This window comes from Peromyscus leucopus, chromosome 20, assembly GCF_004664715.2.
Source record: "Peromyscus leucopus breed LL Stock chromosome 20, UCI_PerLeu_2.1, whole genome shotgun sequence".
NCBI classification, from domain to species: domain Eukaryota; kingdom Metazoa; phylum Chordata; class Mammalia; order Rodentia; family Cricetidae; genus Peromyscus; species Peromyscus leucopus.
In genome coordinates, this window is record NC_051080.1 from 54523212 (window position 1) to 54540206 (window position 16995).

The following is a 16995-nucleotide window of genomic DNA, read 5'->3' on the forward strand; positions in this document are numbered from 1 at the left end:
AAAGTATGTATTGTTTGAGCTACAAGTTGGGTCTATACGCTCTCCAGCATCAATGGTGGTTTCCGTAAAGCAAACAAATGAGCAGCCTGCAAATGTCCCTGAAGAACATCCCACTTTCTAGGTAGCTAAGCTATAATGAACATGCAGCCTTTATATTCAGGGTCACTATGGGGAAACTAGCTAGATATCATCCAAATGGAATATAAATGTTCAATTAAACAGCTCCAGTATCATGTAGTCCCCAGTTTCTCCATTCAGTGTAATTTAAGTGTCTTAAATGCAATCATATTTTATATAGTTGGATTTTCCATAGTGCAAACCATAAGCATCAAATATTTCATTTTTTGCATTAAACTATGACACATTAAGTTGTATATTAATATACAAAGTGTTGTCCATTGTCCAGTTTTCGTAAAACTTTTACACATTTAACTTAGTAGATTATAGATCCTGTGAAATGTTTAGATTATTATGACAATGCTATGTAAAACAGGACATGCTTTTGTAAGGCCATGGGCATAGCACATAAAAATGCAATTACTATAAATAAACATTTGTTATTTACAATGAATACAAATAATTTGAAGCATGCAAATATAAAGGGAGAAATGTAGTATCTTCTCAAAGAGTGAATGCTCTAAAGAGGATACTCAGAACAATTCCATATAACCAAATAAAATTGAGACTCCACAGTAACTTCACAGGGATAAAAGCCATAAACTTAATGATCTGGATTCATATTCTAAAAGTGTAAGATTCTTGCACAGATACAGTTTTGAAACAAGAGTGTAAGTGAATGAGTAATGTGATCCGGAGCAGAAAGTTATTAGATGCTAATTTTAGAAAAATTCACAGCAGGTTGACTAGATTAAACATTTTTCGTATAGAGAATCTATTGCTGTCTCCAAATTACATGCAGTAAAATATGAACAGCTGGTTCTCTTTTATTGGTTTCCATGCAAAATGATTATTTTCCACTGGGTAATTACTGACTGATTTATTTCCTATATCCATTTGCTCACACATTAATGTCCCTAAGTACTTAGAAGAGGTCATGGTTTGCAAGTAAATGTATTTGAAATGCATAAGTTACACTGATGATCAAAGTGTCAGATTTTAATACATTTTCAATCACTGGATAAATATATATTACATTCAATTTTTCAGGACAATTTAAATGGTACCAAATGAAATAGAAACACTTAGATAATACCAACCGTGATAACTGAGCACAAAAAAGCCACTTGTTGTGAAGTCACTGTGGAATTTGATTAGAATTTGATTTGAAGTGCTGTATACTGATTCCAATGCAGTATTGCCACTGAATTGACCAATCTGGGGTGAATTTTGGTCAGGTCCATCCCTATTAGACATGGGTTTAGAAGGAGAGAATGATACTGATGTTTTATAGAGTTTTGAATAAATTTTAATGAAGGTATTGCATATAATCACATATCATTACATTAAATGCAAAGTAAAACAATCTTTGAATAAAAAAGGATATTGGTATGCCATGAGCCTACACAAGTAATAATATGCTAAAATATGAAACATATAAATGAGTTATGGTTTTATCTAAATGAAATGTGCCCATATTAACAGTAATCAATAAGTTTGACTTTAGTTTTTAACCGGCACTCAGAATTTCTTAAACTTGTGGTATCTTCTCCTATTACTTTATTTGACAGCAATCTTGAGAATCATAGACTGTTAGAATTAGTGCTCCTACAACTCACACAATGTTTCCATCTGTGATTAATTCAAAGATTTTCTTTATACTTGTAATAAGTTGCTTCAATTGATACAATAATAGTGTAATTATTTTTACTGTATAATAAATTATTATGACAAGAATTTAATAACCACATAACACAATTATGGACCTGAATAGAGGATCTTATATTTCACCAGATTTTATGAGTAGAAGACTTCCGTAAACATATTATAACAATTGCTTGCCTTAAATATTTTCTAATAATGACTTTAAATTTTTTTTTTACTCAAGAGGCTTCTTTTTCTTTCTTGGATAATATTCTCAAGTCTGTTTATCATGTTTGTCTCATTCTGCAAAAATCCATACTGCCTCCCTCACTTATCATGCCAGTTCAAATGTCAGATGGTAGTTTGTAATTTAAAAAATTGTGATATATTTTCATCTTGACCTAATTGCATTCATAATTTAATCAAGCAAAAGGAACAGTGCTGACTTACCATACAGTAATGAAGTCATAGATGGGTTCTGTTTGAAGAACAGTAAAATTGATGTAGATTCCATTCCCAGGGGGGACTCTTACAAGCCAAAAACAGTCTTGGAAGTTTGGATACTCATCAGGATAACCAGGAGAATAAATGGTACCATTCATTGCAGTTATATTCCCACCGCAAAGAGCTACAGAAAAGGATCCATAAACATTTTTTAATAACAAACTTGTACTAGATAAATAACATAGCTATCATAGTTCTTCAGCAATTATAGTTTATCTGTTTTATCTTAGTTGGTGAGAATGTACAAATAATTTTTCTTTAATTTTTCTACATGAGGTCTGTGACATATCTGTTGTCCTTGGTGATTGCAAGGTTCAGTAATCATTTAAAATACTGTACATTAATGCAAATATAACTTTTCTCTCATATTATGTCTACATATAAGGCTATAAATATTGCATATTTTATTTTCAACATTATTTTTATAGAATAGGAATTTGAAATAAAAAGCTGTATCTTGATTCTGTTTACCATAGGGATGTCAAAAACATAGATCCCTTTCCCTCCCATGTACATAAAAGAAGTTCTGAAGTGTCTAAAATGTTAATAATCTACTCTCACTGGAATATTAATACTGCTATTATTAATATACTATATAGCCAATGTGGGATTTTTGTTGTTCACCTTTTTCTGTTATTATAAATTCCTCAACTAAAAACAAAATAATGATGTCATGCTTCAGAGAGTAAAACAAGTAAGAATGTCCCCACAAGAACTACTAAGAAATGACATCATCTAAAAGATAATTTCAGTTTAAAAGCCTACCTTCACACCTTGGAAGTGGATGGTTCCAATTCCGACTAACTCCATGAAGACATGTGAGAGCTGAGTTGCCAATTAATGTGTATCCTGGGAAACATTCAAATGAAATGGTTTGGCCCACAGTAAAATCATTGCCAATTACAAACCCATTTCGAAATGGACGAGGATCAGGACAGCTTTGCAACTGATAGGCTAGAAAATAAAAATGAGAAAGAAGGGCATTTTTCTTTCCTGAATTTCAAAGACCACAAATGAGTACTATTTATAACTTAGTAATCGATAGGATACTGCTCATGGTTAGTTATTATATAAATACTAATTAGGGCTATGGTAAAGGCTGTCAGAGACAGTGTAATGAGTATTTCCTCTCGTATCTATAATTTTCGTATTTAAAATGATAATTCATAAAAATGCATCACTGCTTTACCCGCTGGTGCAATTTATCTAAATTATGAACATGAATAGAGATGCAAACTCTTCTTACAGCCACAATTTTAATCAAACATATTATGATTCCCTAAATAGAATGTAATTGCTTCGTGGTTGTGCCACTTGTACATAGAATAGAATAACTACATACATGTAAGCCTAATTCTTAGTCTTTTGGATTTTAAAATTGTTTCTCTAAATGAACAACCTGAAGTATCTCTGCTGAACTCTTATATTTTGATTATTGTGAGTTTTTTAATACTGAAATACATTTGTTCTTACTCTTTTCATTTTGTATAAGATAGTATCGCCCTTTTGTCTGTCATTGATGGCAGAGACTCCCCCATTTCCTTTCAGGCCCTGGGTGCTTTGTCATTAATACATTTTTTATTTTTTAACTGCATGAAATCCTAAAACTATCTGAAGCTTTATCATTAATAGTTTCCAACACAGTGACTCACATCCATCAGTAGCATAAGTTCCACTGAATCGAACATGCTCGTCTAGCTATGTCTGTACTGGGCACTCAAATGGTACACATGCGTACATGCAAACAAAATACTCATATACATAAATAAACATTCAACTACCCATCTAGACTTTACCATACACACAGTTCTGAGTTTTCTAGTAGCACAAGAGAAAAAAAATAAATTCTCTGTTTAAAAAAAATACATTTTGTGAAGCTTGAAACTAGTTCTATTTTTCATGGAGATGGTGAAGTGTTGTTACTAGTATAGGCATCTAAGGTAAATCAATAAGAATTTCAAAGATCCCTGTACTGAAAAGACAACCCCCAAAATATACATTCATGATAGTCCTTAATAATTAGGCAGAGACATAACATGATTTTTACATTTCTATTCATCTCCGTTATTACAACTATGTTGTGTAAATTATCATTTTAAGTTTTAATCTCTATCTAATAAGGCTTAGATATATAAGATCAGAAGTAATATATAATAATAGGTAAGTGTCTTGAGTAATCATTCATGATATACACAAGGGTATTAATGGAAATTTTGAAGTCCAGCCTCATAATTTCCTTCCAAGGGGCCCAGGAGAGACACTACCAATGGCAGGAAATGAATGCAGATACATGGAGCTTGTTGTTGTTACCCAACTTGTTTATTTGCCTGCCATCAAAATTCTCTCTAGTCCTCTCAGGGAACAGTCTATATCTCCCCCAAAACAGCAACAACACAAGAATTGCAAGGTCTCCACCAGAAACTTCCTGGTTAACTTCATTTGCAACCCAAAGGGGGAGTGAGTAAAGGTGGAGATAGATAGGAACTGGAATAAATCAGAAAAGGAATGTATGTGCTAGAAATATATCCTCATATGTGGTTAGGTGAAGACATTACGAGTCTATCATAAATGTGCTCAAACTACAACTAACAGGTGATAGGTAAAGAAATCTCTAAGTCACTGAAAATAAAACTGCCTCTATTTCTCTCTGCTGCCGGTTTTCTGACAGGGCAGGGTAGGAGTCCTGATAGCAAGTCAATCTGCATCCCAGCTTGAAGCACCTGGTGAGAAGGAAAACCCTTTGTTCTAAGAAGTTTCTCTGGGGCAGTGGGAATGTTTGCAAAGGCAGATACCCAATTCAAATGCTAAAAAGGGAGCAGGAAGCTTGGAGGCAGAAGGCCCTGCCTAAGTGAACTTATCCAAATACTAGTAGGAGGCTTATACACACCGTTCTAGGGGAATTATGAGCACAAAAAATTCATAGCAAGAAACAGCTGAATAGTAAGCTTAATAACACCAAATATATATGGATAAATGGCTTCCCTCTTGAAGGACACCTTGGTTGGTCAAGATATAGCTTATTATATAAAGCTGGACTTACTATTTCATATTCTTGTGGCCCATGACAGGGTATATACTTTACAATCATTTTATCACATAAAATTCAACTGGAGTTTCTGAAATATACTACCCATAACAACTGAAGAAATAATGGAGAAAACCTACACTGCACTAGCTCAAACAGGGAGACTGAGGATTTTAATCCAGCTCAACTTCAGCTTAAAGTCTTTCCTCAAAGGCAATAAAATCTTGTTCAAAACAATTCAATGTTTCCTTGAACAAGGATCTAATGTAATACAGCCATCAGTGTGTTTGTTTAATATTCTAATAGTTATATAACAAGACAAAAAAGTTCATGTATAACATAAGGTGAAAGTAAAAATTTATCCTTGACGTCAAGCTTTCACTTTTTAATTATTTTGTCATGCTTAATTTAATTATGATTTAGACAAATTAAAACATTTTTCCTAGTATTTTCTGAGTTCAAAGAAACAAAATTGTATGAGGAGAGTGCATGATTTTTTTTTTACTCTTCCTAATTGAAGCTTGCTTAGTTTAGCTTTCTTCAACTCCTAAGACAACTCTAACAAGCTTATATTAAGTTAAGTAACTCCTGAGATGATATCCAGAGCCTTGCATATGCTCGCCCACACTGCTACCACTGAACCACCTTTCATGTTTTATCCATCATCTTACCTTGGTACACAATATGAAATCCCTGTTTGTTCTGTGAATAGTCACTGTGAAAATACAAGCTGGTTTCATGGGTTGTGCTAAACAGGGCAGATGGGATTTGAGGACCACTGAGCCGGCCAATCACAGTGCTCATTTCTGAGGATCCACTCCGCACTTCCAGGTAATCATGTATGGTTTCCGTAGAGAAGTTTACAAACTGGAGATGCACACCTAAAGAAGGAAGAGCAATCACATTACTGCTTAGAATTATTGCACACGTGTATGCACAGCAACAGACAAGCCAATTTGCAGCCATGTTCTTGGAACTTTATTGTAGAAGGCTGTTCACAAGATCTGCACATGGTGATGCGTGCTTGTAACACTTGGGAACTGGAGGCAGCAGGACAGGAGGATGAGCTCCTTAGGTTGTATAGTGAGTACAGCACCAGCTGAGGCTACACGAGACTGCCACAAAACTAAACAACACTTCTGATGTCTTTTCTACATTGATGGATTGATGGTTTTATAGAGAACTCTTGTATAAAGTACCTGTTTGTATCTGTAAATTTTAAAGATGTTTTCTTTTTGACATGTTTTATAATTGATACATCTCAAGGTCCTCTGTAAATCTTAAAGAAAAGGGTCTCAACAGAGGGGTAAGTCTTACCTTTTGTGAATAAAAGGAACAAAAAATGCTAAAAAAAAAAAAAAAAAAAAAAAAAACTAAACAACAGATCTGCACTCTGAGTTTGCTGCAAACCCAAACATCTTAGCTAAAGTTCTGCAGGGAGTACTGCTCATCCTAGGCTCCTCAGACTTAGTAAACATTAAATTAAATGTTAGATGTGTAATACCACTTTGTAGATGTACATTCTGGCTTGCTTACAAAGATAACGTGATGAATTCAATAATTTCCAGAAACAAAAAAAACTTGTCCGTGTACTACTTGCTTATGACAGTAAGAAAATAGTTACAAAAAATAATGTCACATGAACTTTATGTGGGATATACCCTCAGTGCATGTTTCTACCTCAGACTATTTGCACAAGCACACTCCACATATTTATACAGCCATCCTCACTCTGGAAACAATCCAAATGAGATAACATCTACATGTCAAACAGTTGTCTGTACTTTCACACTCACTGGAGCCTTATTCACAAAAATCAAGAAGTGGAGTCAATCTAAATATTTAGGGGATGATGGGTGGCTAAAGAGAATGTGTTGTGTACACACACAAAGAAATGCTATTGTGAGAGAGAAAGGAATCCTTGTTAGTTTTGGGACCACAGATCACAGAGGATCTTGGAGCACATTATATTCAGTAGATTCAGCCTAGCTGAAGACACAGGTCACATGACCTCACTGAAGCTGAGAATCCTGGATAAGTGAATTTACATCAGTAGAGATTACAGTGTGCTCCCTAAAAGCCAGGAGAAGAGGGGAGACTGGGATATGCTACAGTTAAAGTACACCAATGTCAGACAAAAAATATTGGAGAAATACACTTTTCCACATGGTGACTGGAGGTCATAATATGATATTATACTCTTAAACCTGTTGAGAAGTTCATTTAACAATGAAATGCAATTAGCTAATCCTTGAATGTTATTATTACCAATTATTAGAATATAAAGAAATGAAAGTTAGTAGTTGGATATTATAATCAAACTTGTAGTCATATTAGGTGTATTTTCAAAGTTAAGCAGAGATATATTTAGATAGATAGGTCATCTTCATACCCTTCAGAGATCTAAGAATATGGCATTGAAAATGTTTTAATAACATAGATTTTTTTTTCTTTTTTTATGACTATGAGACATGTCTGCTCCTGGCAGCACCAATCTACTTCAGAGAAGATATGGGCATTGAAGAAAATGCAGAGTTAACTTTCATTGTGGAAAAAGTTAGCCACTGGGCAACAAAGTGACCTTGAACTGACTGCTGACAGTATGCTATCCAAAATGGACAAACAGGACACAAAACAAAAGACTACCAATCCTTGCCAAGACAAGGGTGGTCGAAGCTTTGGCAACAAGTGTCCTCTGAGGCCAGGACAATATGGTACTATCACTGAAGTGGCTTTGCAATCTGGAAAAGGTACAGTACCCCTTTCTTTGAAGGCAACTGAACAGGCAGTGGACCGATGGCTTCTGGTGTGCAGTGGAACAGTACCTGAAACAGTTATTCTTGAAAGAGTAACTAGGCAAATGAAGTCTAACCTCTCAATGGTAGACTGGCATTTAATAAAGAAGAGGAAGCCACCCACAAGCCAAAAGGAATGGGAAGTTAAATTTCAAAAAGACCAGCATATCTAGAATTTAAAATTCTGAATCATGACAGGACACTGACAGAATTCAAGTTTATCTGGTAAATGGAATACTTGCACCAAATGTGGGGTTGAACTGTAGGCCTTGCATATATCCTGCTTCACTAATGAATCTGTCAGATATGCTAAGCCTGCAGGCCAAAGATGATGCCACAATGTGAAGAGAAACCTTGGGTGACTGTCCAGGAAGCTGGCTGTTTCTGTCATTTTTTGGAAATCACTTGTTTGCACTTCCTGTTTTACTAGGTAATATTATTTCCTTCTTGGGTCTCTGAGGGAGTTGAAGGTTAGATAGATATACTTACAGTTTTCCTTGTTAAGAAATTCAGAAAAGAAACTCACTAAGAGGTGTTAAGTGTGTAAGTTTGAAACACATCATAAAATAGTTTTCTGCTGGTAATATAAGTAAATTAGGTACACTTTGGACTCACCAAAAGAGGATAGATAATGGAATATTTACTCTGAATTTGTCAAATGCAAATGGACTAGACATTATTGGTGTACTTATTGCTTATATATATTGTATATAGTTATTGTACTTATTGTATATAGTTTTTCTTATGCTAGTTATAACTTTTTTATTTTTATTAGACAAAAAAGGGGAAATGTGGTAATATTTTATTTGTGTTGAAATGTGGTGATATTTTATTTGTGCTTTAATAAATAAAGTTTGCCTGGAGATCAGAAAAAAAAAGAATGTACTGAGAACAGAAACAATTTCATAGTTCTAAACCTGAACAATAATAGCTCTATGTATCAGATTAAAATGCAATGCTAACAGATATTTCTAAATTGAGACTTATCTATAAATGGGGATTTGCAAACTATCCAATTTTCCCCACTGCCTGCCTGATTTTCCAATTTCTCCAAATTTAAATAGTCTTAGAACATGAAGCAAAGCTAAGAAATGTCACTTCAGCAGCTATAGGTACAAACTTCAAAACTTAGTAGGTTTGTTTTGTTTCAAAAGGGTACCATATTGAAAGATCTGGAATTGTGTCTTCATTCTTTGAGTTACTAAAAGTCAATTCATGGTGGTATAAAAATAGATCAATTACTTTCATGAACAGATAACATTTCATTATGTAACCGTTTGTGTGTTTTTCTATTGTTCATATTTGTCTTGTTTCCTATGTCTGTTATGAACAGAGCTGTAGAAAATGCTGTGTTTAATGTGTCAAAGCTGTCATTGGTCCATATCTCTTCTAATACTTAACAACTTCATAGTTCTCAATTTTGGGTAACTGAAAGAGTGTCAAATAGTACCTCCCTACCATTTTTTCTCAATTACTACATTTTCTATAATAAATCTTCATATATGTGAAAAAAAGTGTTGAGAAAATAAAATTTCAATTGCTCTTGCTCTCAAAAAGACAAATAAACAAAGTCTCATAAATAATGGCATAACACACAACAATTTGATTATTTACCCATTCCACAATGTGTTCATAATGTAAAACATTATGCTTCATTATATATATACATACATATATATATATATATAACTTTAAAAAGAGACAAAATAAAAACACCCATGTATCTTTAATTTTTCTAACAATCCAAGTAAAATATATTTTGATGAAGCAAAACTTACTAATATTGTATTCCTCAATAAACATAATTTAATATACTCATGAATGAAACTTCAACATATGAATATTTTACATGCTCTTATTGGACATATATACTTCTGCATTAATAAATATTGAAACTCCTTTCATATACTTATATATACCAAAGCCGATGGGCAGCTTTATTGTCCATGTGCAATCTAAGCTGCTCGGATAGTTTCCAGGAAAACCGGGGCTGAGGATCACACCACTGAAATCTGACATTGCACCACCACACTGAGCTGCAAAACAACAGAATTCTCACGTAAAGCATAAGTATGGGATATATTTCTATATTTAAAAAGCTATTGGAATCCTTTTAAGATTTCAAAAATCATGTAAGGTAATACCATTTGATAAAATGAAATATAGTCCCCATTCTTTTAGCAAATGCTAGTTAATTGGTAATTCACTTTTCTAAAACAGCACCAAAGGCATAATTACTCAGAAAAAAAAAAAAAAAAACAAAGTGCAGCTTAAGTCAATTATTGTTCAGCAAGTAACAGTTCTCATGCAATGATACACTTAAGCAAAAAGGACACGTTCCTTTCCACAGTGTGAAGTAAGCAGGCAGCTTATTTTTTCTTTCTTAAGTACATCTACTGCTGTTTTGTGTCATTCCAAAGACAAAGTAATTTAGACTAAAAGAAAGACAACCTTTTGAGCTATCAGTACCATATTAAAGAGGAAGTCATTTTCACAGCCTTCCTTTTCCTGTTTGTAAGAAAGAAGCCCAATAAAGAACTTGAAGAAAGCTATTAGCTTTTTTTTTTATCTTAAAAGAACCAAGACAAACAAGCAAAGAAATATAAACAAAGAAAGACACATATATTTGAAAATTTAGTCAGACACAATAAATAAGCCTATGTTGGAATCCCTATGGAAGGGTAACTGTTGATAATCTAAGGGAATATTATAAAATGGGAAGTCGTTAATTTAACTTTGTATACAGGGTGGATATAATTATTTAATGTATATTATATTAATGAATATTTTCATTGTAGAAGCCATTCTTTCAAGCAAATGCATAGATTAACGTATCTTATCAGACATATAAATAGAAGACTATTAATTGTTGTAAAAGAAGTCAAATTTAATGGCTGTTACTTAAATACTTACTTATAATTTCCTTTTAAGATTGGCAACAGGTACATATTCAAACTTTGGGTTGTATTCCATAAACACTGATCCAAAGGATGTTTTATTTATATGTGATGTTTGGTAACTAGTCTGACATGTATACTCTAACTTTTTTTTTTTTTTTTTTTTTTAATTTTTCGAGACAGGGTTTCTCTGTGTAGCTTTGCACCTTTCCTGGAGCTCACTTGGTAGCCCAGGCTGGCCTCGAACTCACAGAGGTCCGCCTGGCTCTGCCTCCCGAGTGCTGGGATTAAAGGCGTGCGCCACCAACGCCCGGCTAGTATACTCTAACTTATATATTATCTCTTTCTCTTTCTTTACACATCTATATGTGTACAGAGTCGGCATACTTATAAATGCTTCTTTCAAAAGTGCATTACCATTAATTTCAAAAATGACTTTCTTTTTTTGTTGTTTTTTGAGACAAGGTTTCTGTGTGTAGTTTTGGTGCCTGTCCTAGATCTCACTCTGTAGACCAGGGTGGCCTTGAACTCACAGAGATCTGCCTGGCTCTGCCTCCAGAGTGCTGGGATTAAAGGTATGTGCCACCACTGCCTGGCTGATTTTCTTTTCTTTAAACTGTCAGTTCATTGGTCATTAAATCAAATCAATTTTTAACACCATGGGGAAAAAGTTAACTGAGAATCTCTGCTTCTGGACTGTGACGGAAGATGACCAGATGTCTCATGCTCCTGTCTTGAGTTTCTCACCATGGTAGACTGTGTGTTCTCAAATTGTGAGCTAAATAAGCCTTCTCTCCCTTAAATTACTTTTGGCAGAATATTTTAGCAGAACAAGAAAATTAACAAAACATTGTTCATTGTCTTTCTAATTCTGGCCACTGGTTTTTTTTTTTTTTTTTTTCAAATTTTTTAGCATTTATAACCCAAGCTTATTATGTAGAATATAAAAAAAGTAAAAATAAAAATTTTTAAAAAAAACTTCCCTAAAAATACTCCACTCACAAATAAACTTTTTAATTCATGTTTTTTATAGCTCAAGTACTTCTACATGTATATGATGAAGATAGCATAACACTGTGAATTGTTTTACATTTTTTATATATAGTTCTATATGATACATTTTGCTAGTCAGTAAATATCCCACCATCATGCTTATTAGATTTTTTTAAGCATTGCACACACTAACTACTTTGAAACCCTAACTTGGATTCCACTACATTAGCTACCATTAAGTCCATAATGTGACCCATGTTCAGAGCTAAACATTTTAAACACATTCTACCCCACATCCTCAAAATAAACCTGTGAGGCAAACATTGCTGTCTCCTTCTATAAAGAGACAAACAGAAACTGAAAGAATAAGACATTACAAAGCTATTTTGCATTGAGCTCACCTTTGAATACACTACTGTTGGATATCAAAGTCTGATAAGTATTCCATGTGGTTTCACAAAATTTCAGCATATACAGTGAACTTTGTATTTTAATTTTATTTAAAGTATTTTTGCTATATAATTCTGATTGATTTAGGTTATTTTTTGCCTTTGCTTGATAGCTAGCAATAGGATATTCAATTATTATTCTGAGGTAGTTATTATTTTTATGTAATATTAAGAAAATGACAAAGGAATAAAAGCAAATTTATTCTATTATTATCTTCATTTTCTCACCCACTGATGTGCATTAAAGGTTGTAAAATTTTAAAATTAAAAAAGAAAACAGCACATATCAAAATGACATTTCCATAAAAGACAAATAAGTTAGAACATGAGTTATAAATTGAATCTCTTAAATTTGAGGAAACATAAATTTTACAGTCTTTTCACTTACCTAAACAAATAGGGATTGGATAATTCCATCTTCTTACTGGTCCAGGCATACATGTGATATGAGAATGACCCTACAAAAATTGAGACAATGTAGTTCAGTACACATTTACAAAAGATTGAATGAAATATATCATACTGAATGATTAAAGTAATATGTACATGGAGATACATGTAGACACTGTCACTTTTATATCATTGAGCTTTAGTATTACTTAAGAGAGGTAATTTTACATACTTGGATAAATTTGAAATAAAAAACTGCAAAGTCTTGATAGAAAGAAAAATATATCATGTAAGCACAGAATTGTGGTTTTAATATTCTAATATCAAAAGATGATCTACTGTTAACAAATTAGCTGAAATGGCTGAGTGCATAGTGCTTTGTAATACATTGGTAGAATATGAAACAGGAGACAAATAAAAGAACTGTCATAGTTATTATAAAAATGTTTAAAGACTTTAAAGTATATTACATATCCTAATAAAATATGAAATCTATAAAACTTATGGGACTAGGAAGACTAAGGAATTATGATGTATTTTTTAAAAATTAAAAACATTATTATTAAATATTATTGTCTAACAAATTTGATTGTTTTGAATGTGAAATTTATTATTTCCTTTAATTTTTAAAAATAAACTTCACAAAAGGCCAAAACGTGGAGATTTTTAGGAGACTATCTACATGAGCCCTTCTGAAAATGTAGTTCTTTATCAAGGTAATTTTTTAGTGGATTTTCACAATTTTATGGTATTATTTGCAAATGCTAAATATTCAGGAAGTCAGCTCCCACAATTCAGAATAGATTTAGAAAGTGAATTAAATATTTAATTCAATTTATCAACTCATATTTTCTACTTATCCAAACAAAGTAACAGTTTATTCCAGCAATTTCTAAGATATATATTTTACTTATGAATTGAACATTGCTTAGTTTAAGAAAAATCAAAGTAGCTATAAATCAAGATTATGCCAAAACGTGTGGATTAGTAATTACTGATTTGTTGAAAGATGCCAAAAACCAACGTGAGGATACTCTTGATAAGACACTGGTTTTACAAGTAACTTACCTGAAGAGAATAGCCTTGATCACACTGGAAGGACACCACATCACCAACCATGTATCTGTCTCCAACTTTTATTCCACTGCTGGGTGTTTGTGGCTCAGGACAGGAATCCAAACCAATTGCTAAAATTATTTAATGAGAACAATATGAATAACTTCCAAATGATGATTATTTCAATTATGCATATTCAGCTGCCTAAATTGTATACGGATACAATTTATTTTTTCTTTTTTATTATATTTTTATTATTTAAAACTATTTTAAGTTTAAATATACTTTCGTCATATGTTTCCTCTCTTCCAAGTCCTTCCAGATCTTTTCCCTCTCTTTACCTAACCAAATTTTTCTGTCTCCAGGAACAAACAAACACACACTACAACAATGAACCTCACAAAATCAAGAAAACAAAATAAAACTACACCCCCAAAACAAAACAAAATAACAAACTGTAACCAAATAAAAGCTCTCACACACACACACACAAAAAAAAAACCACCTGTGGAGTTCATTATATGTTGGTCAACTACTTCTAAACAGGAGGATTATCCTGGAGTTGTTGATATATCAATGTTATTCTATTACAGAAATTAATTTTCTCTTTCACAACAGGTATAACTGACAGGTTAGCGAGAGGGTGAAGTAGAAAAACCATCTGAGGCTACCCTGGTCTACATTGAAAGTTGCAGGACAGCCAAGGATACACAGAGAGACCTTGTCTCAACAAACCAATAGATAGATAGATAGATAGATAGATAGATAGATAGATAGATACATACATACATACATACATACATACATACATACATACATAGATGATATAGATAGATATAGATATATTTTTCAATGCTAATTGAGCATCAAAAGATCAGGATCTCTACTATTAGATACCATCTTCTCTGCACCTTCTGTAAGAGATATACAATACAACTATGATATTGTAAAAATATGGACACATCAACAAAACATTCAAAGGGACAAAACCAGATGACATGCCAATGTGGATTGGGGAAATCATAAAAGGCCCTTTCTACATGAAGAGCTATAGGCAATTAATGGCTGCTGAAAGAGATTGAATTCAGTTTTTCTAGTGATGAACCTCCTAATAGATTATCCAATCATGAGTAGTTAGTCTGAAATTATGAAAAACACCAAATGGATTCAGATGGCTATATTTAAGCATGCACAATTATTTAGGTATATGTATAAAAACAATACAAAGATAATATCATGAACTTGTGAGGGGTTGGATATACACAGGACTTGGAATTAGGAGATGGAAGAGTAGAAATGAAGTAAATGATAGTATGCATATATGCAATTCTAAAAAAAAAGCTATTTTCATGCATATTCTTCAACCTATTTTGTTGAATATTATTTAAAGGTGTGTTAGTTTTGTTTATGTTGCATTTGTTTAACTCTGTGAAGCTGTGTTACTGCACCTGTCTAAAATACCTGATGGTCTAATAAATAACTAAATGGCCAATAGCAAGGTAGGAGAAAGGATAATTGGAGCTGGCAGGCAGAAAGATTATAATGAAGAAGAAATCTGGGAGAAAAGAGAAGTAGTAGCCAGAGAAGGAACAAGAAAGGAAGGAGGGGGGAGACAGAAAGAATTAAAACAATATTTTGGCGCTCAACTCGTGGCTCAAATACCCACCTAGGTAGGCCCTGAGAAAGTTGGGGGGGCGGGGGGCAGATACAGTCCCTTTAAGAGGCACTGCTGTTCAGCTGGCAGTCCTAAATAAAATTGGCAAGCTAAATAAAAAAAAAAACACCCGTGGCAACACAGGTGCTGGCTTCCAGAGCTAGGAAGCTTGAAAGCAGTTTTCAGTCATTAACCTATGACTGGGGCCCTGAGCTATAGGCTTAGCTTTTGAGAGCTGCTCTTGGAGAATCCAGGTGTAGGTTAGCAGTATAAAGGTTTGCTCACACAGTTAAAAAAGGCTAAAAGATTCACAGTAAAAGAAGTCCAGATGGAAAAGCTTTCTAAACAGGTCCCAGTGTGTTTTACAATGTGCGTAGACTTAAGAAAGGAGAATATGAGTATAGATAGTCATAGAAAGAAAGAAATAGTTTAAAATTGTCTTTAAAAAGAGGATAAAGGTAATATAAAAAGAAAAAAGCCACATGAGATGGGAAATACACAGGGAGTCTGCATCTTGTATGTTATTATATTGATTTTGAATTTTTTGATTATTGAAAAGGAAAGGACAGCTGCAAAGACACCTGGAATTGAAAGGGGGACGGCTGAAATAAATCAGCTCATATACTTTAGGAATGCCTTAACTTTTAGAAAGTTAAAAAATATATTTGTCAAATGGAAATAAAAAATGCTTTGAAGTTTTGTTCCCACAGGAGATGAGAAGTTGTGGATTCCTTCAGGGTTAATATGGATCAGGTTTGATCAGGTGAGGCCTCCTGAATCTTGACAAGTGATATCTGTCAGCAAAGGTTACTTCTGGTCTTCCCAAGCCGTGGTCATTATCTCAAAATTTTCTCTCTGCGACCCTAAAGATAGTTCATCCACAGACAACAGGAAGCAGTTTGGAGAACATAATGTCTACATTCCCAAGAGGGATATGGGAGGCTTTGGGTTATTTGGTGTGTTATGGATGTTTGTTATCATTTAGAGGAATATAGAATATTGATACAAATTTAAAGTTATTTTTGTTATACTGTATATATGTTTCTACTCTTGTTTAAAGGAATTTGGTATATTGATGAAAATTTAAGGTTATTTTTGTTACAACATATTGTATGTATGTTTCTATTTTTTTTTAAAGATTTATTTATTTATTATGTATACAGTGTTCTGTTTGTATGTCTGCACACCAGAAGAAGGCACCAGATCTCATTATAGATGGTTGTGAGCCACCATGTGGTTGCTGGGAATTGAACTCGGGACCTCTGGAAGAGCAGTCAGTGCTCTTAACCTCTGAGCCATCTCTCCAGCCCCCGTATGTTTCTATTTTTGTTTGTGGTATTGTGTCTATGAAGTTCATTTGGAAATGTAGGGTAAAGTTCTAGTTTTTGAAAGCTATTATTATTATTAACTATATAGGGTAATCAGGAAGCATAGGTTAGTGGTTAGTCATTTATAACAATCAAATTTGTAG

General features: G+C 33.3%; 1 protein-coding gene across 6 annotated transcripts in view; it reads right to left on the reverse strand.

The window, feature by feature from the left end:
- The window catches only part of Csmd3 (CUB and Sushi multiple domains 3), a 1154880-nt gene that overhangs the window by 109355 nt on the left and 1028530 nt on the right, over nt 1-16995 (reverse strand). For all 6 annotated transcript variants that reach the window (XM_028867965.2, XM_028867960.2, XM_028867959.2 and 3 more), the window contains 7 exons: nt 13883-14001; nt 12813-12882; nt 10005-10121; nt 5962-6171; nt 3031-3219; nt 2212-2389; nt 1218-1363 (listed from right to left, as the gene is read on the reverse strand). In XM_028867965.2, the coding sequence (XP_028723798.1) occupies nt 1218-1363; nt 2212-2389; nt 3031-3219; nt 5962-6171; nt 10005-10121; nt 12813-12882; nt 13883-14001 (1029 nt within the window). The remainder of the gene's footprint in view (nt 1-1217; nt 1364-2211; nt 2390-3030; nt 3220-5961; nt 6172-10004; nt 10122-12812; nt 12883-13882; nt 14002-16995) is intronic.